Source organism: Caenorhabditis briggsae (assembly GCF_000004555.2).
Source record: "Caenorhabditis briggsae complete genome, chrIII, whole genome shotgun sequence".
Taxonomy (NCBI): Eukaryota; Metazoa; Nematoda; class Chromadorea; order Rhabditida; family Rhabditidae; genus Caenorhabditis; species Caenorhabditis briggsae.
In genome coordinates this window covers 1,252,997-1,276,609 of record NC_013490.2, presented here as the reverse complement: position 1 = coordinate 1,276,609, position 23,613 = coordinate 1,252,997, and the positions used below count along the sequence as shown (strand labels likewise).

Here is a 23,613-nt window from a genome sequence, read left to right as displayed (position 1 = left end):
AAAATTCTTGAAGATTTTGGTTTTTGCGATTTTTATAGTTTTTTTGGAGATTCTCAAAATTTACAAGGGTTTCAGAGATGATTTTTAACCTTTTTAGGCTCAAAAACCTTACATTTAGGAACTTTCTGGAAATCGAACATTTTTGAATTTTTGCAAAAAAAAATTCCGATAATCTGAAAATCTGAAAAAAGACGTCTTGAAGCTTCCGGAACCCCTAAATATTGCTTTTCACAAAAACAAAAAAAATTTAGCATCAAGTGGAATCGAACCCTGGTGTTGAGATTCGTTATTTCCATGTCCAAAAATCCACTAGGCCACCTGACCAAATTTTTAGAAAATCCCGATTTTCATCAAATTTGAGAGGTTTTCTAGGTTTTCTAGAGTCCCAGAGCTGTTTTTCACAATGAATTCATCTGAAAACATTATTTTTGCCTTCTTTTCTTCTGAAAATCGATTTTTCGGAATTTTCACTTTTCCAAAAGCCTTAAAACTTGAAAAAAAACCGTTCTGAAAGCTTTTTTGGGGTTTCATAGGCTTTAAAGGGGGGTTGAAGCTGAATTTCACATTTACATTTTCTGTTTCAAACCATAGTGTCGAACCATAGTGTTGAGATTAGTAGATTTGCTCATCCAAAAGTCCACCAGGCCATCTGACCAAAATTTTAAAAAATCGCGATTTTTATGATTTTTCATGAGTTTTTGGGGGTTTTCTTGGGTTCCAGAGATGACTTTTAACTTTTTAAACTAAAAAACCTCAATATTAGATACTTTTTGGAAATCGAAATTTTTGAATTTTCAAAAAATTTTCCGAAAATCTGAAAATCTGAAAAAAAAACATCCGGAACTCCTAAACCATACTCTAAATAAAAGCAAAAAAGGTTTGCCACCGAGTGGAATCGAACCCTGGTGTTGAGACTCCTAAATTTTCGTGTCCAAAAAACCACTAGGCCATCTGACCAAAATTTCGAAAAATCTTGATTTACATAGTTTTTGATGGATTTTTTGGGGGTTTATAGGTTTTTAAGGGGTTTGAGGCTGAATTTCGCAATTATTTTCAGGTTCAATATCCGATTTCCGGGTTTTTCTTCGGTTTCTATGCATTCCTGTTGCCATCCTATTTCTTTTTTTTTGTTTTTTTCCATTAATTTTCTCCCTCAAAGTTTTCAAACTGCTCATTATTTTTCTTCTAATTTCTCTTAAAGAGTTTTGATCCTTTTGGTTGCTAGGCAACGGATTTATCCTTTTTTTTCGAAAAACAAAAATACGAAAATAAATTATTTTGGGCCTAAAACTCTATTTTCGCTCATTTTCCACCGTTTTTCTTGCTCTTTTTTGCTGAAAATCTGAAATTTTAAGGTTAAAATCTGAAATTTTAAGGTTAAAATTTTTGAATTTTCAGAAAATTTGAAATCCTCTATAAACTAATTATTTTAGAATTTTCAATTTTTATAATTTTCAGAATTTTCAATTTTTTGAGATTTTCAGAATATGAAGTCTTAAATTCTGAAACTTCTAGAAACGTTAAATTTTCTGAAAAATCCAGATATTTGAATGTTTTGAAATTCTTAGAATTTACAGAATTTCGAGAATTTTTAGAATTTGAAGATTTTCGGATTTTTTTGAAATTTTTAGAATTTTCATTTTTTCGATTTTTTGAAAATTTAAGAATTTTAAGAATTTTGAAATTCTCAGATTCAGATTTGAAAGAAATTTTCAGGATTTCCTGAATTTTCTTTTTTTTTGAAATTTACAGAATTTTCAATTTTTTTTTCAAAATTTCAGATTTTGCGGAAATATTTTTTCTTTTCTGAAAATTCCAATTTCTTGAAAATTTTTCGAAATTTTCCGAATTTTCAGATTTTTTTAAATTCAAAGCTTCTAAAATTTTTTAACAATCTTTAAAAATCTGAAATTTCAAAAAATTGGAAATTTTAAGATTTTTCGAGTTTTCAATTTTTACCAATTTTCAGAATATTACGAATTACGAAAAAATATTTTTTTTTCTTTTCCTCAAAATACCCAAAAATTTCAGCAACTCCTACTCCTGAAATTCTTCTTTCTCTCCATCCCACTCTTCATATTCGTGAATTATCACTATCTTATCAAATGTGACATCAATGCTTCACCGGAATCAGTAGTTGGCGCATTTTTCATTCATTTAGCGCCCCTAATTATCTCTATCCGACTAGCAAAAATATTCTCAACTGATATTTGGGATACTGTAGCCATCGCATTCATTCAAATCATATTTTCTTTGATTTCCTATTTTGCTACATTGGATTTATACTTAATTTATCATAACCAAGTTGAATGGACCGATTTGGCACCACCAGAATTTGATGCTGTGGCTCCTACTGTAGCTGTCGTTGAAGTGAAGCAAAAGCCGGAGGCTATTTTATTGTTGCTGCTTCCATGGTGAGGGAAATTCTGTATTTAGAGCAAGATAATTTTTAAAAAAATTAGCTCTGGGACCCTTGAAAACCTATAAAACCCCTAAAATTCCGCTGAAATTCATGAAGAACAAGGTTTTTCAAAAATTTGCTCTCGTGGTTTAGTGGATTTTTGGACATGAAAATTTAGGAATCTCAACAACAGGGTTCGATTCCACCTGGCGTCAAACTTTTTTTGCTTTTGTTTAAAGCAAGAATTAGTGGTTCTGAAAGCTTCTACCAGCATTTTTTCGGATTTTCAGATTTTCGAGAAAAAAATTTGCGAAAAAAATTTTCCCGAACTTTTCGGAAAATTGCAGAAACTAAGGTTTTTTGAACTAAATTATTCAGAAGAACCTTTAAAATCACAAAAAATCCCTTTTACGCTTCAATATGGCTCAGGTCGGGTTTTTCGAAGTTTTTTGAGTTTCTATGCATCAAAATACGTTTTAACATTTGGATTTTATACAAAATTGATGCGGAAAGCGAGTTTGGACCCTTAAAAACTTAAAAACCTTAAAAATCCCTGAAAACCCGTTAAAAACCATAAAAATCAACATTTTTCAAAAATTTGCTCAGGTGGCCTAGTGGATTTTTGGATGTAAAAATTTAGGAATCTCAACACCAGGGTTCGATTCCTCTTGGTGCCAAACTTTTTTTGCTTTTGTGTAGAGCAAGAATTAGGGGTTCTGGAATCTTCTACATGCGTGATTTTTTAAAATTTCAGAATTTTCTAAAAATTGTGATCTCAAAAACTTCAAATTTCAGAATTTTCGACATTCCAAGTGTTTAGAAGCTTCTAGAACCCCTAAATCTTGCTCTACACAAAAGCAAAAAAAGTTTGGCACCAAGAGGAATCGAACCCTGGTGTTGAGATTCCTAAATTTTTACATCGAAAAATCCACTAGGCCACCTGAGCAAATTTTTGAAAAATGTTGATTTTTATGGTTTTTAACAGATTTTGGAGGGTTTTTGACGGTTCTATAGGTTTTACAGCGTCCTAGAGCTGTTTTTTGCATGTATTTCCCTTCTAATCAGCAATTTTCAGCCCAAAATGCGATGGATGTAAGCTGGAATACACCCCAGAACGAGTTGCATTGATTATCAGAGAGTGTGGACATTCGATATGCACGGATTGTGCTAAAAAGGCAGCTTATGATTACTATGATCATTATTTGCACTGCCCACATTGTAGTCTTCCCAGTGTAATTAATGGTAAGGCTAATTAAGAATAATTAAGTTTAAAAATTTATTTTTTTTTCAGGAAATTTGAAAAGGCTACACACCAATTTCTCTCTAATTAAATTTGTATCGGAAATTGCAAAGATAAGAGAGGAATTGGAAAAAGCTGAAGTTCCAGAAGTTCCTCCAGAGATAATTGATTAATTGACCAATTAACTCTTTCAAAAGAAAAAAATTTAAAAAGTAAAAACTTTATTTTTCAAGTCTCAGACTTCACTTTTTTGTCAAAAATCAAAAGTTAATTGCCCTCATTATGTAAATTAATTCCGTTCCTAATTGCTCGTTTCTCCGCGGTCTCCCTCGCCTCCGTCTCCATGATTTTATCCAAATTCAAAAGTTGCAGTACCAATTTATCCAGGTCCCAAATATGAAAAATGTCAATTTCTCGATGATTCTTCACGAAATCATTGCCCGCTGTCTGTAATTAGGGGGTAATTAACTGCTAATTAGTGACCTAATTAACTCAAAACTCACAAAAATATTGCTTAGCATTAGCACAATTGTTCCAAATCGCTCGGCAATTTTCTCCTCAGAACTTTCTAGATAATGAGTGTGAAGGGAGGATAGTACTCGATTCACCTGTTGGGTAATTAAGTGTCTCTTTGCCTCGGACACATTTTCGAAACCTGCAAATATAGATTTACTGGAAAAAATGAAGAAAAATGAAACATTTTGACGCTAAATTTGACACTAAACGCTTCAATATGGCTCAGGCGGTGATTTCTTGAGCTATGAAGTATCAAAATACACTATAGCCACTCATTTCAAGCAGAAATTAATGCAAAATTCGAGTTCGGGGCCCTTGAAAACTATTAAACCCCCTAAAAATCCATAAAAATCAAGATTTTTCAAAAGTTCGGTCAGATGGCTCAGTGGGTTTTTGGACATGAAAAACTACTAATCTCAACATCAGGGCTCGATTCCACCCGGTGGCAAATTCTTTTTGCTTTTGTTTAGAGCAAGAATTAGGGGTTCTGGAAGCTTCTAGATGATTTTTTCACCATTTTCAGATTTTTGAATAGTTTTCTACAAAATCCGAAATTTTTGATTTTTGAAAATTTGCTAAAATTAGGGTTTTTATGATTAAAATTATTGGAAATCAACTCTGGGACCCTCAAAAACCTATAAAAACCCCCCCAAAAATCAATCTAAAACCATAAAAAACGAGTTTTTCAAAAATTTGCTCAAATGGCTCAGTGGATTTTCTAGCATGAAAATTAGGAATCTCAACACCGGGGTTCGATTCCTCTCGGTGGCAAACTCTTTTTGCTTTTCTGTAGAGCAAGAATTAGGAGTTCTGGAAGATTCTAGATGCTTGATTTTTAAAATTTCGATTTTTCTAAAAATTTTGATCTCAAAAACTTCAAATTTCAGAACTTTCTAAATTCCAATTGTCTAAAAGCTTCTAGAACCCTTAAATCTTGCTCTACACAAAAGCAAAAAAAGTTTGGCACCAAGAGGAATCGAACCCTGGTGTTGAGATTCATAAATTTTCAGGGTCTAAAACCCACTAGGCCACCTGACCATAATTTCAAAAAATCTCGATTTTCATAGTTTTTTATTGACGTTTGTAGTTTATATAGGTTTTCCAAAGCCCTGAAGTCAATTTCAAGAGTCCTAGAGCTCAGTTTAACACCTATTTCTCCCTAAAACCTTGGAAAACGCGACCAGCTTACCTCCTTGAAAGCAGGCTAGCGCTTTTAACGCGACAAATTCCTCAAAAGTGATGCTCATGGCTTTCATCGCTGGCATGATCTCATCCGTAATTTGTTTCATAATTGGCACATAATATTTTCGTTTATTCTCTCCACTGATATCCGGTTCATCCTCCCAACCAACACCATGATGGTCGGCCGTAGAGATAAATCCACCATTTTGCATTATCAGCTTATCCGGCTCTCCAATTTGATAAGAAAGGAAAGATGGGTCGAGAAGAAAGTGAATGAGCACTGCTTTCCGTAAAAGTGACATTCGATCGAAATCATCTAATTCCTGGAGCTCTGGCCACGATTGGAGCCACTCGTAGACCAGCATTATATGGGTTTTGATGGTCAGACGAAAGTCATGGAATACCAATGGCTTGATATCCTCTTTTTTGTAGGGCTGAAAAAAGGTAATCGTTTTTGGAATTAAGTTAGATGTCTAAAAAATATAATTTAACACATTTTTTTAGTTGGACCCATCCCGATAGTTATCAAGGCTGCCGAGATATGATCAGCTAAAAATTTACTAAAATTGGTTAACGTTAGTTTAAAAGCGCATATCTCAATAACTATGATAGCTAGAACAAATTGTTCAACTAGTAAAGTGTGTAAAATGTTATGCTTCACAAGTTTGTAGTTAACAAAATTTAGTTAGCTTGTTTAGTTTTGGAGATATAGTCTTTCAAAGACATCTGGTTCATTTTTTCACAAACTCATGTGAATCTCAGAAGCAATTCGAGATTTTCAAAATGTTTAGCATACAAAGATACAGAGCACAAAATTTCCCACATTCTTCTTTTTTCAAAATTGCTCTAGCTTAAACAACTAGCAGAGTTACACCCTCTTTTAGCGAGACGCAAAGAAGCGAGAGCGCTCTCGTTTCTCTGCGTCTCCTCCATTAGAGCGGGCACCCTTTGGAGCGCGCGCCTCAACTTCAAAACGTTATATCTCAAAAACTAGAGAAGATAGAAAAAAGTTGTTAACTAGTAAAATGTGTAAATTGTTATGCTCTACAATTTTGTTGTTTTTAAAATTTTGCTAGCTTGTTTAGTTTTGGAGATATAGCTTGTCAAAAAAGGTCCGCTCTCACTTTTTTTGAGGGCTAGAAAAATGTTTTTAACTAGACTCACACACTGTCGATTTTGCCCTAAAAGTGTTCCCACTGCTCTCTCGCTGAACAAAAGCCTTCTTCGCTCCCCTAATTTCATTTCCTCGCGGATTAAAACTGTTAAAGCATCTGGAAGAGAAGGTTTCGGGGTACTTGGACTCATTAATGATGCCGGGGATGGTCCAGGGGTGCTAAACATGGTGATTGTGGAGCGAGTCGAAGGTGTGGATGAGATTTTTCGAGGTGTTGGGATTTTCTGGAATTTCAGAATCCATTTTTTGGATCAAAATCCCCAAACTAACCACAACGAAATCATCCAAATCCATTTGACTGGAATCCTCTGTCTCTACAGAAGAAGAATCCATGGGGGATACTGTAGAATCGGAGACCTCGATTTTCGGAATCTTCTCGACCACCAACTTTTCCTCATCTGCTGTCACTGGAGAGACATTTGCAAACTTTTTGTTTCTTTTCAACCCGGATTTTGTGAAAAACGCTCTTCCAGTCTCCACATTTCCCTTTTTTGGCTGCACACCGGCTGGCTTCATTCCACTGGTCAGACATTTCTTGTGACGACAGCTACGACAAATTTGGTGCATGCCTGGAAACATTATTCTAGTTTAACTCGTTTTTCTAGCTCTAACCGTTCTTGAGATAAGGTCAAAATAGCGGAAAAATTACGTACTTTATTTGAGGACCCGTATCTCTAAAACTAGGCTAGATAGCAAAATTTTGTAAATTACAAATTTGTAGAACATAAAATGCTACACATTTTATTAGTTAGCAACTTTTTTCTAGCTATTATATTTTTTGAGATATAACGCTTTGAAGTTGAGGCCTCCGCTCCAATGGGGAGGGAGAGAGGACAAGGGAGACGCAGAGAAACGAGAGCGCTCTCGCCGCCTCGCTTGAAAAAAGGGGTGTAACTCGGCTAGTTTTGAAGCTAGAACACTTTTGAAAAAATGAAAATGTGTAGAATTTTGTGCTCTTCATTTTCGTAGCTTGAAATTTAAAAAAAACTTCATTGCTATTTGAAATTTATGGAAATTAGTGAAAATAGAACCAAATGTCTTTGAAAAGCTGTATATCTAAAACAAGGCATGCTAGCCAAATTTTGTAAACTACAAACTTGTAAAACATAAAATTTTACACATTTTATTAGTTAGCAACTTTTTTCTAGCTATCATAGTTTTTGAGGTATAATCCTTTTAAAATTGGCCACCAAAACGCGGGAGCTCGCGAGCGCGAGAGAGAGAGGGGGAGTGGGACGCAGAGAAACGAGAGCGCTCTCGCCTCCTCGCTTGCAAAAACATGTGTAACTTGGCTAGTTTTGAAGCTAGAGAAGTTTTAAAAACAGAAAAATACGTAAAATTTTGTGATCTACATTTTTGTAATTTGAAATTGTTAAATAGCTTTATTAGTTTTTGAGATATAACGCTTTAAAGACACCCAACCCTTCTTTCCTATGTATCTCTCTTCCCGTTTGAGTTTTTCCGAAAATTCAAACTGGAACTCCTCCTAATTACCTCTAATTAACTTACTGTAGTGTACTGCACAATCATCTTTGCCTGTGATACACTTAAAAGTCTTTGTCAGTGCAACGGTTCGTCGAAAAAACGCGGCGCACGCCGAGCATGACTGAGCCTCAAAATGGAATCCGGTCGCTTGAGCCGAGCAGATGAGACAGCGTGTAGAAGGTGGAGAATCTAAAAAAAATACTCAATTCGGAGGTGAGGAGGGGTTAATTGGCTGTTTGAATAATTTCAAATTTCAGAAGAAAAATTTTCGAAAAAAAAGATTTTTTTCGAAATTATTTTTTTTTCAAAAATTCGAAAAATCATAATTCGAGCTTCTGGAACCTTCTAGAACCTTAAATTCATGCTCTAAGCAAAATCAAACGAAGTTTGGAACCAGGTGGAATTGAACCCAGGTGTTGAGATTCCTAAATTTTCATGTCCAAAACCCCACTAGGCCATTTGACCAAATTTTTAAAAAATCGCGATTTTCATGAATTTTCAGTGGTTTTATAGCTTTTAAAGGATTTCAGAGCTGATTTTCATACTCATTTTATCAGAAAACGTCATTTCCGACTATTTTTCGAAAAGTTTTCAAAAATCGAAATTTTGGATTTTTTCATTTTTTTTTTTCAAAAATTCCAAAAATCATAATTCGAGCTTCTGGAACCGTCTAGAACCCCTAAATCATGCTCTACGAAAAAGCAAAAAGAGTTTGACGCCAAGTGGAATCGAACCCCGGTGTTGAGATTCCTAAATTTTCATGCCCAAAAATCCACTGCGCCATTTGAGCAAAATTATGAAAAACCTCGATTTTTATGGTTTTTTGGAGATTTTTGAGGTTTTCAAGGGTTCCAGAGATGGTTTTTGAAATTTTAGACTCAAAAACTTTAGTTTTAGGAACTTTCTGGAAATCGAAAATTTTTGAATTTTTCAAAAAAAATTCGGAAAATCTGAAAAAAGACGTCTGGACGCTTCTAGAACAATTGATTTTTGCTTTTCACAGAAGCAAAAAAAGTTTGGGATCTAGTGGAATCGAACCCTGGTGTTGGGATTCCTAAATTTTCATGCTCAAAAATCCACTGAGCCATTTGAGCAAATTTTTGGAAAAACCTCGATTTTCATGGATTTTTGAAGATTTTATAGGTTTTTAAGGGTTCCACAGCTGATTTTTCAAATTATTCTTATCGAAAATATCGATTTTTCAAATTAAAATTTCCAAACTCACCCAATTTCCCCATTCTACTCATCTCTCAATCCAAAAAAAAAGTACTCAAAACTTAAAATTTAGTGCTAAACAAAATAAAAAATGGTGTGATCAACAAAATAAGAAGAAAAAGACGATGACCGCGCAACAGAGTAGTGTAGCTGATAACGATGCGTTTCTCTGCGTCTCCTCGAGTTGCGTACTCTCTCGCCGTCTCTTTTTTCCGCCAAAAAAACGATGGGAGATGATAAGGAATGGGTATTCTGTGAACTTTTTTCCTTGTTTTATTGTGTTCTTAGCAATTAAAAAATAGTTAATTGGGCAATTAATTAATTAGTTATTTTCTTGATGGGATTTTTCAGGAGCTTCTTCTGGCTCCGGCTCCGGACCTCTTAATTTTGCAATATCCTTTACAATATTCATTAGTGCACAATTGATAACCAGTCTGTCGAAATTGCCTGAAAAAGATTAATCAATTAATTAATTACCCCTAATTAGCCTAGAATAGTTGGTGTCTTACAAAATGGACATAACAAATACCAATTAATATATCTGCTTGCCAACTGTTCCACACAATTAGAACATATCGAATGCCCGCATTCCGTCAAAATTTTTGGGACATTCTCTTTGCTGTACTCCATGGCGCAAATTTCGCATTCCGGACTGTAAAATGGGGGTTTAAAAGTTGAAAAATCATATTTTACGTGCCTGAAAACCTATATAACCGTTAAAAGTTTGTAAAAAACCATGTAAAACCCTCTTTTCCAAATTTTGGTCAGATGGCTCAGTGGATTTTTGGACATGAAAAATTCAGAATCTCAACACCAGGGTTCGATTCCACTCGGCGCCAAACTTTTTTTGCTTTTGTGTAGAGCAAAATTCAGTCGTTTAAGGAGCTTCTGGATGCCTTTTTCAGACTTTCAGATTTGGGAAAAAAGCGAAAAATTCAAAAAATTTCGATTTTCGAAAAATTGCTAAAACTAAAGTTTTTGAGAGTTCAAATTTCAAGATTTTCGGTATTCCAAGTGCCTAGAAGCTTCTAGAACCTCTACACAAAAGCAAAAATAATTTGGCACCGAAAGGAATCGAACCCTGGTGTTGAGATTCTTAAATTCTCATACCCAAAAATCCACTAGGCCATCTGACCAAATTTTTGAAAAACATAGATTTTTATCAATTTTTGAAGGTTTCATAGATTTTAAACAATTTTTAAGGTTATTTTTCTCAAAAATATCGATTTTTCCAATTAAAAATTCCAAACTCACCTGAACCATCTGACCGAATTTTTTTGAAACGTTGATTTTCGTGGTTTTTAAGGGATTCTAGCAGTTTTAAAGGTTTTTAGGGGTTCCAGAGCACATTTTTGAGCTAACTTGATGTTTTATAGTTTCAGAAATATCGATTTTCACGAAGATTTGAAAAAAAACGTTTATTTCAGCTTTAAAAACGACCCGAAAACATGAGATGCCTTAAAAAATATGACGAAAAAGACAAAAAAGTTTTGATCTACTACAAAAAGATCTGAGTCGTCGGTGGCTCCTCATCCTCTTCGACATCTACACTTGACACGTGGATTTTCGAAATTCCAACACTTCCAGAAGAGCTCCATCTGGGACTAATCAGACTTGGAGCTAGTGTGCCGCCATTCTGATCGTCTCGCAGCCACGTTTGCACAAATCCAAGTTGTGCGGTTATCATCTGAAAGTTTTTTGGCTTAAGATTGTAATTTGGCGCGTTTTTCTAGTTGGGACCATTTTTGTAGCTCCTACCGTCCTTGAAATAAACTCAAAATAGTGAGAAAAAGAGTTTACCTTTTTTGACAAGCTGTATCTCCAAAACTAGAATAGCTAGCAAAATTGTTTTAACTACAAAATTGTAAAGCATTAAATTTTACACATCTTTGTAGTTGTAAATAATTTAGTAGCTGTTTTAGTTTTTGAGATATAACGTTTTAAAATTAAGCCAGGAAAGCACGCCCTCCATCACTAGGGAGAGGGAGGGGGGAGACGCAGAGAAACGAGAGCGCTCTCGCCTCTCTGACTTGCAAAAAGGGGTAACTCGGCTAATTTAAGAGCTAGATGAATTTTGGAAAGAGGAAGTTGTGTAAAATTTTATGTTCTACATTTTGGTAGTTATAAATATTCTCCTAGCTTGGTTTTTGAGATATTTCGTTTCAAAGTTACCTGATAAGCCCCAGCTCGAATCGTCATCAACTTCTTTCTCTGACTAGTCATAATTGTCGAATGTGCACTTCGAATTCCCTTATTGATTGCTGTTAGAATCACCGGATACGCGGTGCACGAAATATACGGTAGCAGGTGGGTAAACGTAGAGACCACAACCATCCAGTTATTGGCGATTGGGAAAAAGGAAAGGAGCCAAAAAAGGCACCAGTAAGGAGTCCAACAGACTAGGTACACAATGACAAATGCAGTTACAGTACGACGAATGCGCAGAATTGATGTGCAGTTGATACGGTTGGAACTGCCTGGAGTTTTGAAAGTTTTTGAAAAAAAAAATTTTTTTTGAAAAAAAATTTTTTTTTGGAATTTTCTGAATTTTTATACTCTCCGATGTAAAATTTAATTTTAAACATTTTTTCTGTTGGAACATTTTTTCTAGCTCTAACGGCGCGCGAAATATAAGCCTTCAAAGTTGGAGGAGTGAGAGACGCAGAGAAACGAGAGCGCTCTGCGTCTCTCACATTACAAAAAGGGGTGTAACTCGGCTAGTTTTGAAGCTAGATCAATTTTGAAAAAACTGAAATATCTAGCATTTTGTGCTCTACAAATTTGTAGTAAACAAAACTTTTCTCGGATTTTTAGATTTTGAGAAAAATGCAAAAATTCTGAAAAAAGGAAAAATGACTCACTCGAAGTAGTTCTGATGGACGAATATCGTCTTTTCAGAATTATCGGAACTCTCAGATAGAAATACACGTAGGCAGCACTTGTGAGAACATACCCAAAGATGAACGCCAGTACATTGAAGATGGTGGCTGAAAATTTTGAAATTTTGTTGAAAAAATTTTTTCCAAAAAAAGAATTTTTTTTTGAAAATTTCTTTTTTTTCAAGTTATTCGAGGTAAAAACTTTCACTTTTTTATACTTTTGAATTTTTTTCATCTTAAAAAAAAATTACCGTAGGGATGTGGCGGATGAAAACTGCAAACGGTCACTTCATTAAGCACTCCCTTCCTTGGAATCTTATACCTTCGGGTGTCGGCGAAAATGAGCACCGAGATCTGGAATTTTTTAGGATTTAAATATGAAAAATTATAAAATATAAAATTCAGGATATTTTTTCCAGTTGGAAATTCTTTTCTAGCTATAACGGTTTTTGAGATATAACCCTTCAAAGTTTGGGGTTAGCTGAATTTGTGAAAAATGGTATTTCTTCTTCTAGGCGTCATATTTTAAAAATCGTAAAAGCTAGAAAAACAATGTTAACAAATAAAATTAAGATAATAAAATTTCACACATTTTTGTAGTTTACAACTTTTTTCTAGCTTTCTTAGTTTTAGAGGTATGCGCCTTTAAACTTAGCGCGTGCTCCTAGTAGGGGAAGGAGACGCAGAGAAGCAAGATAGTCTCGTTGTCTGCGTCTCTCATTGTGTTAATGGAGCCTTTAAAAGTCAAAAAGTGGCTGAAAGTGTTGAAAACACAATAAAAAGTTTCATGATTGTCTGCCTAGGAGCTGAGATACAGCGATTTGAAACAACTTTAGGCGACTTTTGGAAATACCACATTTTCTCTTGAATCCCAAATTACAGCCATTTCAAGTTTTACAACATTTTGTAGCCCTTGAAAAGCTACACAATTCAAGTTTTTAAAACTTGGAGATTCCTCAATTTTGAGTGGAGTTATGCGCCTTTAAAGTAGCAGCTGCGCGCCAGCAAGGGAGAGACGCAGAGAAACGAGAGCGCTCTTGCTTCTCTGCGTCTCTCATATTGAAAAATGGGCGTAACTCGAGTAGTTTTGAAGCTAGATTCATTTTGAAAAAAGGAAATTGTGTGAAATTTTGTGTTTTACATTTTTGTGATTAACAACGTTCTTCTAGCTTCTCTAGTTTTTGAGATATTTTCAAAAAACACTCACCACCAACATGACCACTGCACAAAACGCCATTCCCGCATACAACCGGAACAGAATCGTCCACGGTGCCAATCCCTTTTTCGAGCACTTGTGTGACGTCATTTTGACGGATTCGTAGGATTCTCGACTGATTAAAAGGAGGGCGAGCGGGATGACGAGCTTGTTGACTACTTCGATGATGTAAAATGACTAAAAAATATAGGGATTTTGGATTATTTTTGTTCTTGGGTTATCCGTACCTTGCAAACAATTGACCCAAAAATCCACTGCTGATAAAATTGAAAATGTACATATAGAATCAGATGTGACAGGACGAATAGGTCAGCAATGCAAATGAACAGAATCAGAGAGACCACTTTGCGGGGTACTGTAGTTTTGTCGAACATAACCACTACACCGACCTGAAAACCAAAAATTACGTCTTTAATACCCTTGAAACCGAAAAAAAATTGGAAAAATGAAGCATTTTGACACTTAACGCTTCAAGATGGCTCAGACTGTAGTTTTTAAGTTTTAAAGCAGCAAAATACATTAAAACCGTTTGATATTGAACAAAAAAACGCGAAATTGAGTCTGGGACCGTTGAAAACATTTAAAACCCCTGAAAATCCATGAAAAACCAGTAAAAATCGAAATTTTTCGAAAATTTGCTCGGGTGGCCTAGTGGGTTTTTGGGTGTGAAAATTAACTATTCTCAACTCCCGGGTTCGATTCCACCCGGTGGCAAAGTCTTTTTGGTTTTGTGTAGAGCATGGTTTAGGGGTTCTAGGAGGTTCTAGACTCTTGGAATGTGAAAATTCTGAAATTTGAGGTTATTAGGATCAAATTTTTTTCCAAAAATTCGAAAACATATGAATCGAGCATCCAGAACCTTCCAGAACCACTAAGCTATGCTCTACACTGAAGCAAAAAAGGTTTGCCACCGGGTGGAATCGAACCCTGGTGTTGAGATTCTTAAACTGTCATACCCAAAAACCCACTAGGCCATCTGACCAAAATTTTGAAAAAGCTCGATTTTTGGGAGTTTTAATGCATTTTTGAGGCTTTTTTTAGGTTTTCAAGAGTCCCACGCTTGATTTTTTCATTTATTTCAAAAAATCGATTGGTTTTAGTGTATTTTTTGTCCTTCAAAACTCAAAAATCTCCGAAAAACCTAACTATGCCCGTTTTTTCTTCATTTCTCTCAACAATTCCATATCTTCAATTTGCAAAAACCGATGTTATAGGTCAAAATAAACAGTAAAATCTGGTTTTCCAGGTTTAAAAACTTATCAAAACCTTTAAAATCTAACATTTCCACTTTTTAGGATTCCAAAAATCACAAAAATACAATTTTTGAATAAAAACGATTGCTCACCTTCCAAGAAACCCAAAAGTTGCCTCCGATTCCCACTGCAATTGTGATCACATAGCAAATAGTGTTTAGAGTTTGTGCCAGGATAATGTAATCATTTTTGTTCATTTTCTGGAAAAATCTAAATTTTAGAATTTTGAAAAAAAATATTTCAAAAATTCCAAAAACATAAGTACTATATATAAGATGAGGTACAAAATGACAAAGCAAAAAATAAAATGATCTGGATAACTGGAAAAAGTGGGCGGAGCCAAAACGGATAGAAATGGATCAAAAATAACAGAAAAATTTTAGTGATTCATTCAAAAAATGAATTTTGGAGTTTTCCGAATGACGCTCATACAAAATGAACAAAGATCAAACTCCAAAAATAAGGCTCAAGAATTGGGATCAGACATTTCCTGGATTTTCCAAAGATTTTCCAAAGGGGTTAGCTGAATTTGTGAAAAAATGGTATTTCTTCTTCTAGGCGTCATATCTTAAAAATTGTAAAAGCTAGGAAAATAATGTTAACAAATAAAATTAAGATAATAAAATTTTACACATTTTTGTAGTTTACAACTTTTTTCTAGCTTTCTTAGTTTTAGAGGTATGCGCCTTTAAAGGAAGGTAGTCTCTTTTAAATGAAATTTCTTATACTTAGGGCGTTCATATTCATTTTGAAGCATACAGAGAACAGAGTTCAAATTTTCTTAGAATATTTCTTCTAGCTCTAACAGTTCCTGAGATATAACCCTCTAACTAGAGGTAATGGAGGAGACGCAGAGAAACGAGAGCACTCTCGCTTCTTCGCGTCTCTCTTTCCGAAAAAGGGGTGTAACTCGGTTAGTTTTAAAGCTAGATGAATTTTGAAAAAAGGAAAATATGGAAAATTTTATGCTTTACATTTTTGTGGTTTTCCACTTTTTTCTAGCTTTCCTATTGTTTGAGATATGCGCCTTTAAAGTGGCCACACAGAAAAACGGGAGCGCTCTGCAACTCATCGTTTGCAAAGGGAGGAGTAACTACAACTTTTTTCTAGCTCTTTTGGGTTTTCCGGAAATTTCTCTTTTTAATAAATTTTTCTTTAAAAAACCGAAAAACAAAGCAGATGGAAGAAAATGTCAAGACCCCTCTTTCTAATCGGATCAGACAGCAACTAGAAAGTTTTGAAAATTTGAAAATTTGAAAAAATTGATTTTCAGAATTTTTGGGTCGAAAAAAGAAGAAAAAAGCGGAAGAGAAAAAAAATGAATGAGAGAAGACATAACAAAAAATCTAATAATCAGATTTCAGATGGGGGATATCCGTTCATTCTCTAGACACTCATTTTCCGGCCAAAAAAATGAGAAAATAGGAGGGCCTATTCTGATTATGATGACACATATAGATACTAGTGTAAATAAAAATAAGAGAAAAACATGGCAACTAATAGTAAGTTCATTCAGCAGAGCATAAAATTTTCAACATTTTTCCAATTGGAACCGTTTTTCTAGCTCAAACGGTTCGGGAGATATCACCCCTCAAAGAGACGCAGAGAAACGAGAGCGCTCTGCGCCTCTAACCTAGCCTGTAACTCAGCTAGTTTTTAAGCTAGCAAAATTTTCAAACAATAAAGTTGTGTGAAATTTAAAGTTCTACGTTTTTGTAGTTAACAGCTTTTTTCTAGCGTTTCTAGTTTTTGAGATATGCACCTTTAAAGTTAGCGCGCGCTGTTACGGTGCGAGGCGAGAGAGAGGGGAGTGGGAGACGCAGAGAAACGAGTGATTCTCGCTGTCTGCGTCTCTGCTAGGGAACAAATAGAGTTAGAAAGTGCCTTGAAGCAGTGAGTAAGACAAAATGTCATTTTTACACCTGTAAAATAAAATATACTGTGTCGAAAAATCTATTTTTCCAAAACTCTGAAAAAAATTTAAAACAATTTTTTTGAAATTTTTTAAAACTTTATACTTCTAGATGTGAAATTCAATTCTAAACACTTTTTCTCCAGAAACTTTTTCTCTAGCTCTAACGGTTCGCGAGATATAGCCCCTTAAAGAGGGAGAAGAGGGAGACGCAGAGAAACGAGAACGCTCTCGCTTCTCTGCGTCTCCTTGCTTGGAACAAGGGCTGTAACTCGGTTAGTTTTAAAGCTAGCCTAATTTTGAAAAAAGAAACTAGTGTAAAATTAAAGGCTCTACATTTTTGTAGTTAACAACTTTTTTCTAGAATTCTTGGTTTTTGAGATATACCGCTTTGAAAGAGGGAACCCTGAGATTTGTCAGGCTAGAAAGTTCCTTGGCATGTTTACACTTATTTTAAAAGTCTTAGAATGCTGGACTCAAATTTTGGAGTTTGAATTTATGAATTTCAAAATAAAGAGTATAAAAATAGCCCCAAAAATTAACGAAATCGAGGTCCCCAAGCTAATCGAACACAAGATAGAGGAGGAGGCGAACGAAATAAGTGAATCTGAGAGAAAAGAAAGAGCTCCTTGTATGTGTCTTCTCATTGTGTTTGTGTATCTGTGTATTCACTACTAGACACCATACAAATTGTTCATATCCCTTCTCCTCCTTTCAGAGGACCTCCACTCCCCCCCCCCCCCCCCCCCCCCCGAAAAAAAAATGCTCTGACTCTCTGTTGGAACACAACAAAAAATAAATTTCTTTTGTTTTTTTTTTTGGGCGATGACAGATTTGGTTGGTCTACACTACACGCTGAAAATGACTAGATTTTTCAATTCCAGAAAATTCTGAAATCCTGAAAATCTGAATTTGAAACTTTTATTTTTTAAAGAACCAGTCGGTTTAGGCCACTTCGGAGCTAAACCTCCTGGCCTCCGGTTGCCCTCCACCATCCACCCTTTACTGACAGGTGAAACCAAGGAACGTCTCCAGAAGACTTCCAAATCAAAATTTCGAAAAACCAAAAGTTCGGGCATCAACTAAGACACAATTCTGATCTATCTGTCCAGGTTTCAGCTTGATCGGTTACCTTTGAATGGGTGATAAGGTGTGCTACATACATACGCACATACAGAATCTGGTGAATGTTATTAGTAATGGTAATGATTCTGGAAAATCAGAAAAATCAAAAAAGTCGTTAAATCCAGGATTATCAATTCAGAAAAATTGAAAACTAGGTATTTTCGAGAAATTGGAAATTCTGAAAATCGAAATTCCAGATCTTCAAAAAGTTTAGAAAATTGAGAAACTCAAAATTTTGGAAAACGAGGAGAAAGTACAAGAAATCCAGAAAAGAGAATCAGGTTTCTGAAATTTCAGGCTTTTTTGGTAAAATCTGAAAGTGGGAAAATCTGAAACTTTGGAAAATCCAGGACAACTAAAATAGTAACTAAAATAGTCCAGAATTCAAAAAATTGGAAATTTCGAAAGTTTGGAAAATCTAAAAAATTAGAAAATTCCAGAAATATCAAAAAAAAAAGTCCAAAAGTTCCAAAAACAATTCTGAAACCCTGGAAAACATAGAAAATTGATATTCAAGAAAAGTTAGAAATTCGGAAAAATTAAAAAATTCCAGAACCTCGAAACTTTAAATTTTTGGGAAATTTGGAAATTCAAAAACTGAAAATCGGGAAAATCTGGAAAGTTTTTAAATTCAAATGATTGGAATTTCAAAAAAAAATTCGAATTTTAGGAAAATTCGAAAATCCCAAAATTTTTAACTTCAAAAAAGGGCCAAAAATTTTTGTCCAATTTTCTCAAAAAGAATTATGGTCCATAAAAAAAAATTGTATAAGTCCTTTTCCTGGAAAATGCGTTTTTCCAAAAAATTGTGAGTCATAGTAACAAAAATAATTTAAAAAATCTAAAATTCCAGAACATCGTTCCCATCAAAGGAAGAACAGGAAGAACAAAAAATTCCGAAAAAAAAATTTTTTTTCGAAATTTTTTGTTTCATCTTTTTCCCCAAAAACTCTAACTCAGGTCGTAAATCAAGATCAAATGGACTTCAAGAAGACAAAGAAGAAGAAGTAGAAGACGTGAAAAGAAGAAGAGGAGGAAAAAGGTTTTTGAGGTTTTAGAGAAATTTTTAAGGACGTCAGTAGTCAAAAATCAGAAAAATATTTAAAAAAATTTAAAAAGGAGCAAAATATGGAAAAAAAGAAAGTTCCGAAAAATCCAGGATTTCAAAAAATTTCAAAAATCTCAAATTTTCGAAATTATAGAACATCTAGGAATTCGTCGAAAAATTCACGAAATTCCGAATTTTCTAGAAAATTTCAGAATATGCTAGAATCTTTTTCTTCTAGAAAAAAGAAGAAGATATCAATAAGGAAGTCTGGAAATCATTTTTTTTTTCTTTTTATTAATTTTTCTGTGTATTGGGTGTTCCTCTTTTTTGTTCCCGGAAATCCGGTAGTAGAGCCAAATCAGGATTTCCTGGAATTTCAAAAATTTTCATAATACTTTTTTTTTGAATTTTTAAAATTGTTCAGAATCTTATTACTAGATAGAGTAGAGTTCTAAATTCTCAAAATTTTTTAAATTTTCGAAAAATCAAACTTTCTAGAATCTCAAACAAAAAAATGTGAAGAATTCGAAGAAAATGAAGAATTGTAGTAGTAGGAGAATCCAAAATCGTCTTCTTCTTTTTTCTGAAGAAGTGAGCACTTCTTCTGATTAGAAAGTGCTCCCCATCCACACACTCGATTTGTGCTCCGTTGAAAAAAAAACGAGAAAAAATTGAATTTTTCAAAAAAAAAATGTTTACTCTACTCGAAAAAAATGAGTAGGAGGAAGATGTCTTATGATTTCTTTTATGATGCTGAGCAATTTTAAAAAAAAAATGGTTGAAAATCGGAAAAATTGGAAAAAATTGTTTTCGTTTTTTTTTTTGGACAAAAATTTCAAGTTTTTAATTTGTAAAGATTTGTCTGAAAATGTCAGGCAATACTAAACACTACAAGAGCTGCATTTTTGTAGTTGATCACGTTTTTCTAGCTAGCGTAGTTTTTGAGATATGCGCCTTCTCATTCACTGGCGCGCGCCTGACGGGAGGCGGGTCAACATTAAAGGCGCATACCTCAATAACTACGGTAGCCAGAAAAACGTTGTCTACTACAAAAATGAAGTTCTTATTAAGTTTAATATTCTCTGAAATTTTCAGTCAAATTGAATAATCTTGAAGGTGGTTTCAGGAGTTTTGATTTTCGCGATTTTCAGGGAAAAGTATTTTTTTTCATTTTTCGAAAATTTTCAGAAATATTAAAAACTTTCAAATTCCAAAAAAATTGTTTAAAAAAGGTTCAACAATTTTCTTCCGAATTGACTTTTGGTTCTATTTTTCACCCTCATAGTGTCTCTTTTTTCAACACTTCTTCAGACTCGACGTCTTCAGAATTTTGAATTCCTTAAAATTTTTTTTTCAATTTCCACATCAATGATTTTTTATTGTCGAGCGAGAAAAACATTTTTGGGGGAAAAGGACACATTTCCTGGATTAAACTATACATTTTTAAATATGGCTGGCGTGCCGTTGGCGCGTTTTGGAAATTCAGAAAAGTTAATTTTTTCGATTTTTTTCAGAAAAAAGAATCTTTTGAAAAAGATCTTTTACCAAATTGAGCATAACACAATCAAAATGAGCTCATTATAATCAGAATATGAAATTTTTGTTATTGAAAAAAATTCTTTTAGATCCCGATGGACCATTACGTAGTAGCTGTCTAGGAGAAATGGCAGGGATTAGTTAGCAATCAAAATTTTCAATTGCTCATAGTTCTACTCAGAATTGACATTTTCAAAAAATCAAATTTGGAAAAGGTAGAGCTCAAAAAGAGCTACAAAGTGATGTAAAAGTTAGCTATGTTTGTTTTTATTCAAGCTTGATCTAAACTACAGTATTAACATATTTTCTAAAATTTTCTGAAATATTATATCCAGTTTGTATTACTCATAACTTCCTTCAAACTTGGAATTTCGCCAAAGTTTAAATTGTGGTTTGTAGAACTTGAAAAGAACTACAAAATATAATAAAGCATAATAAACATTAAACTATTCATTACTAATATAAACCGGTCAAACTAAAGACAAAAATAAGGATCAGCGCGAGGAGTTGGTGTAAGGTCAGTAAGATGAGAAGTAACATAAGTTTTTTCAAAATCAGAATTTAAAAAAAACTAAAAATACATATTGTAGAAGGCAAAAAGAGCTACAAAATGATATATAACATGACAATATTTTTCCGAAAAAGAGGGAAAATCAATAAAATCTTATTGAGGATCGCATAGTTTCCCTGGAGGTCAGTTGTTTCGAACAGTCAGCTAGATTAGAAAGACCATAACATTCTTCAATATTAATATTTTTCAAAAATTCACATTGCAAATTGTAGAATCAAAAAAGATCTACAAAATGATATAAAACATGATAAGCATACAGTAATCACGTTGTAGATACTAGTAGGTTAAACATAGTATCACCTCGAGGACAAGTTGTGAGGTCAGTTGTTTCGATTAGTCAATTTAGAAGAATAATAACTTCTTTCAAAAACGGAATTTTTAAAAAATTCAAACTGCAAACTGTAGAGCTTGAGAAGAGCTACAAAATGATAAAAAATATAATAAGCATCAACTGGACCAAATATCTAGAAAATGGAAAACAAACAAGCAATGCTATCAGTAGCTCCCTTGAGACTGTAAAGCTATAATCGAGAAGATTCTTAAGAACCGATTTTTTATTGTTAGTAGATCAAAAATTCCAATTTCGATGACTTATAGTAAGATTTTACCAGAACAAATCAGAAACGGAAATCTTTGACCACCCGAACTAAATGGATGAAAAAATGAAGAAAAATGAAGAATCGACCACTTGACTTCCTCAATTTCTCTTCTTCTCCCTTTTTTTTCGTAAAAAAGAGCACATAATTTTGAATAGGGTCTTCGATTTTTATTGAATTTAGAGACGAGAGGACATGGCGGCGATGAGGTGGCATGTTTTGGACTACGATCCAGTAATGTTTTAGACGTCATCAGAGAGGTCGAAAATTAAAGGAACATTTTTTGGAAATGGGGAAATTGCAATTAAATTAGATCTGAACTTTTTTAATTCCACCAAAAATTTTTCGTCAGAAACCACGACTGTATAGCGGGTGGACCACCAGAAAGAGCTCAGTGGGCCATATTTGGTGTTTAGGAAGTCTAAAAGGTCTCGGAGATTTGATGTGGTTCTGAAAAATAGAAAATTTTCAAAATGATCTAATTCTGATGAAAATTGATATCACGATCTGAAAAAAAAATCTATATTCTGAAAGAAAATTTCAAAAAAATCTAAAATTTGAAAAAAAATTTTTTTTTGGAAAATCTCAGGATTTTTTTCGAAACATTTTTCAAAATGGTCCAATCCTGATAAAAATTGATATCACGATCTGAAATGCCCTGAAAATCGAGATTCGAGAAATTTTTCAAAAAATCGAAAATTTGAAAAAAAAATTTATTTCCGGATTTTTTTTCGAAACATTTCTCAAAATGGTCCAATTCTGATAAAAATTGATGACACGATTTGAAATTGCTTGAAAATCACTATTCTGAAAAAAAATCCCAAAAAATTGAAAATTAAAAAAATCTATTTTTTGAAATTTTAGGATTTTCAAAAAAACATTTTTCGGAATTTTCGGATTTTTCTAGATTCCTCTAGTTTTCTCAAATTTCCCAACAAACTACAATTTTTCTTATCATATATGACCAAATCATAAATATTTATGGTCAGAAAAAAAGATAAGAAAATTGCCTTCTGCTAAAAATCAATAAATAGAAAATGCTACTGGTTATTCTATACTTTGTCCTAAATTTCGCCGGATTTCTCGCCTTTTTAGCAATTTGGAATCGTCTACCGAAGGTTTGGCACCCAAACATTTTTTTTTAGCTGAAATTTTCATTTTCAGCCAAAACCATTCGACTATACCACTATACCGGGTATGAAATTGAATGTTTCAACGGCTGAGGAGATTCCAGAATTAGTAGCAATGCCAGGAGAAAAAGTGGATTTTGAGTTTAAAGGAAATTTCGAGGAAATCAAAAAGTTGGTTTTTTCGAAAAAATAAAGTTTTTCAACTTATTTTTTTAAAAATTTTTTTAGAACATTGATTTCTATGCCATTTCAGGTCGTGATATTGATTTTTATCAGGATTATATGATTTTGAAATTTTCCAAAAAAAAATTCCAAAAAATTGAAAAAATTTTTTTCAAAATTTTGATTTTTCGGAAATAGTCTTTTTCATGCCATTTCAGATCGTGATACCTTTTTTAATCAGGATTGCACCATTTTGAAAATTTTCTATTTTTCAGAACCACATCAAATCTCCGAGAACTTGTAGGCTTCCTAAACACCAAATATGGCCCACTGAGCTCTTTCTGGTGGTCCACCCGCTATACAGTCGTGGTTTCTGACGAAAAATTTTTGGTGGAATTAAAAAAGTTCAGATCTAATTTAATTGCAATTTCCCCATTTTCAATTGGTCAGTGGTTTTTCTTTTTTCAATAATTTCCAGAAACTTCCAGGTTCCTATCTCCACGGCCATCCCAAATACTGTACTTCTATTAAGCTAGCCTCCCTAAAAACGTCCAGTGGCTCTCAACAAATCCACGTGGATCAGAATCTTTCAGAAGACGTGCAAAACCGTCTTCTGGTGACTTTAGAAGACGTGAATTCAGAGGAAGACGTTAGATGTGACGTTCCGCAAATTCTGGAAAATTTAAAACAATGCAAAGTGCAATTAAAAAAGACAAGGAAGTCTTTGAGCCGCCCGCTGCTTGTGGTTTTTGATACTGAGATTTGGGTGGATGCTCACCCGATTCCGAAATTTGTAAGTTGAATTTTTTTGTTCAAAAAAAAATTCAAAAAAAAACTTATTCCAGATCCCCATCATAATCCACACCTCTGAAATCATCAAAGCCTGGTCCGACGACGAGCTTTTTCCCAAATACTACGCCCAACTCTACTGGCTTCCCGGCTTCTCAATGATTACAGAGATTTCCTAAAAAC

At 33.9% G+C, this 23,613-nt stretch overlaps 5 protein-coding genes across 5 annotated transcripts; 3 read left to right on the top strand and 2 right to left on the bottom strand.

Moving 5' to 3' along the window:
* Positions 1-2,821: 2,821 nt before the first annotated feature.
* Positions 2,822-3,814, top strand: CBG15731 (the record flags this gene model as incomplete). Its single annotated transcript, XM_045243383.1, has 3 exons — positions 2,822-2,835; positions 3,477-3,643; positions 3,693-3,814. 3 exons carry the CDS (start codon positions 2,822-2,824, stop codon positions 3,812-3,814), a joined length of 303 nt encoding a protein of 100 aa, XP_045095780.1.
* Positions 3,815-3,908: 94 nt separating this feature from the next.
* Cbr-nhr-80 lies at positions 3,909-9,236 on the bottom strand (the record flags this gene model as incomplete). Its single annotated transcript, XM_045243382.1, has 7 exons — positions 3,909-4,088; positions 4,145-4,296; positions 5,347-5,773; positions 6,504-6,737; positions 6,784-7,082; positions 8,023-8,187; positions 9,224-9,236. The coding sequence occupies 7 exons, from the start codon at positions 9,234-9,236 to the stop codon at positions 3,909-3,911; spliced, it is 1,470 nt and encodes a 489-aa protein (XP_045095779.1).
* Positions 9,237-9,535: 299 nt separating this feature from the next.
* On the bottom strand, positions 9,536-14,758 carry CBG15729 (the record flags this gene model as incomplete). Its single annotated transcript, XM_045243381.1, has 9 exons — positions 9,536-9,660; positions 9,723-9,865; positions 10,713-10,900; positions 11,386-11,690; positions 12,075-12,200; positions 12,344-12,446; positions 13,300-13,485; positions 13,536-13,697; positions 14,654-14,758. The coding sequence occupies 9 exons, from the start codon at positions 14,756-14,758 to the stop codon at positions 9,536-9,538; spliced, it is 1,443 nt and encodes a 480-aa protein (XP_045095778.1).
* A 201-nt stretch (positions 14,759-14,959) lies between these two features.
* CBG25810 lies at positions 14,960-17,151 on the top strand (the record flags this gene model as incomplete). The annotated part of the gene is made up of 3 exons (XM_045243380.1): positions 14,960-15,079; positions 15,926-16,063; positions 17,026-17,151. The coding sequence occupies 3 exons, from the start codon at positions 14,960-14,962 to the stop codon at positions 17,149-17,151; spliced, it is 384 nt and encodes a 127-aa protein (XP_045099743.1).
* Positions 17,152-22,386: 5,235 nt separating this feature from the next.
* On the top strand, positions 22,387-23,609 carry CBG15728 (the record flags this gene model as incomplete). Its single annotated transcript, XM_045243379.1, has 4 exons — positions 22,387-22,467; positions 22,514-22,654; positions 23,120-23,434; positions 23,487-23,609. The coding sequence occupies 4 exons, from the start codon at positions 22,387-22,389 to the stop codon at positions 23,607-23,609; spliced, it is 660 nt and encodes a 219-aa protein (XP_045095777.1).
* Positions 23,610-23,613: the final 4 nt, after the last annotated feature.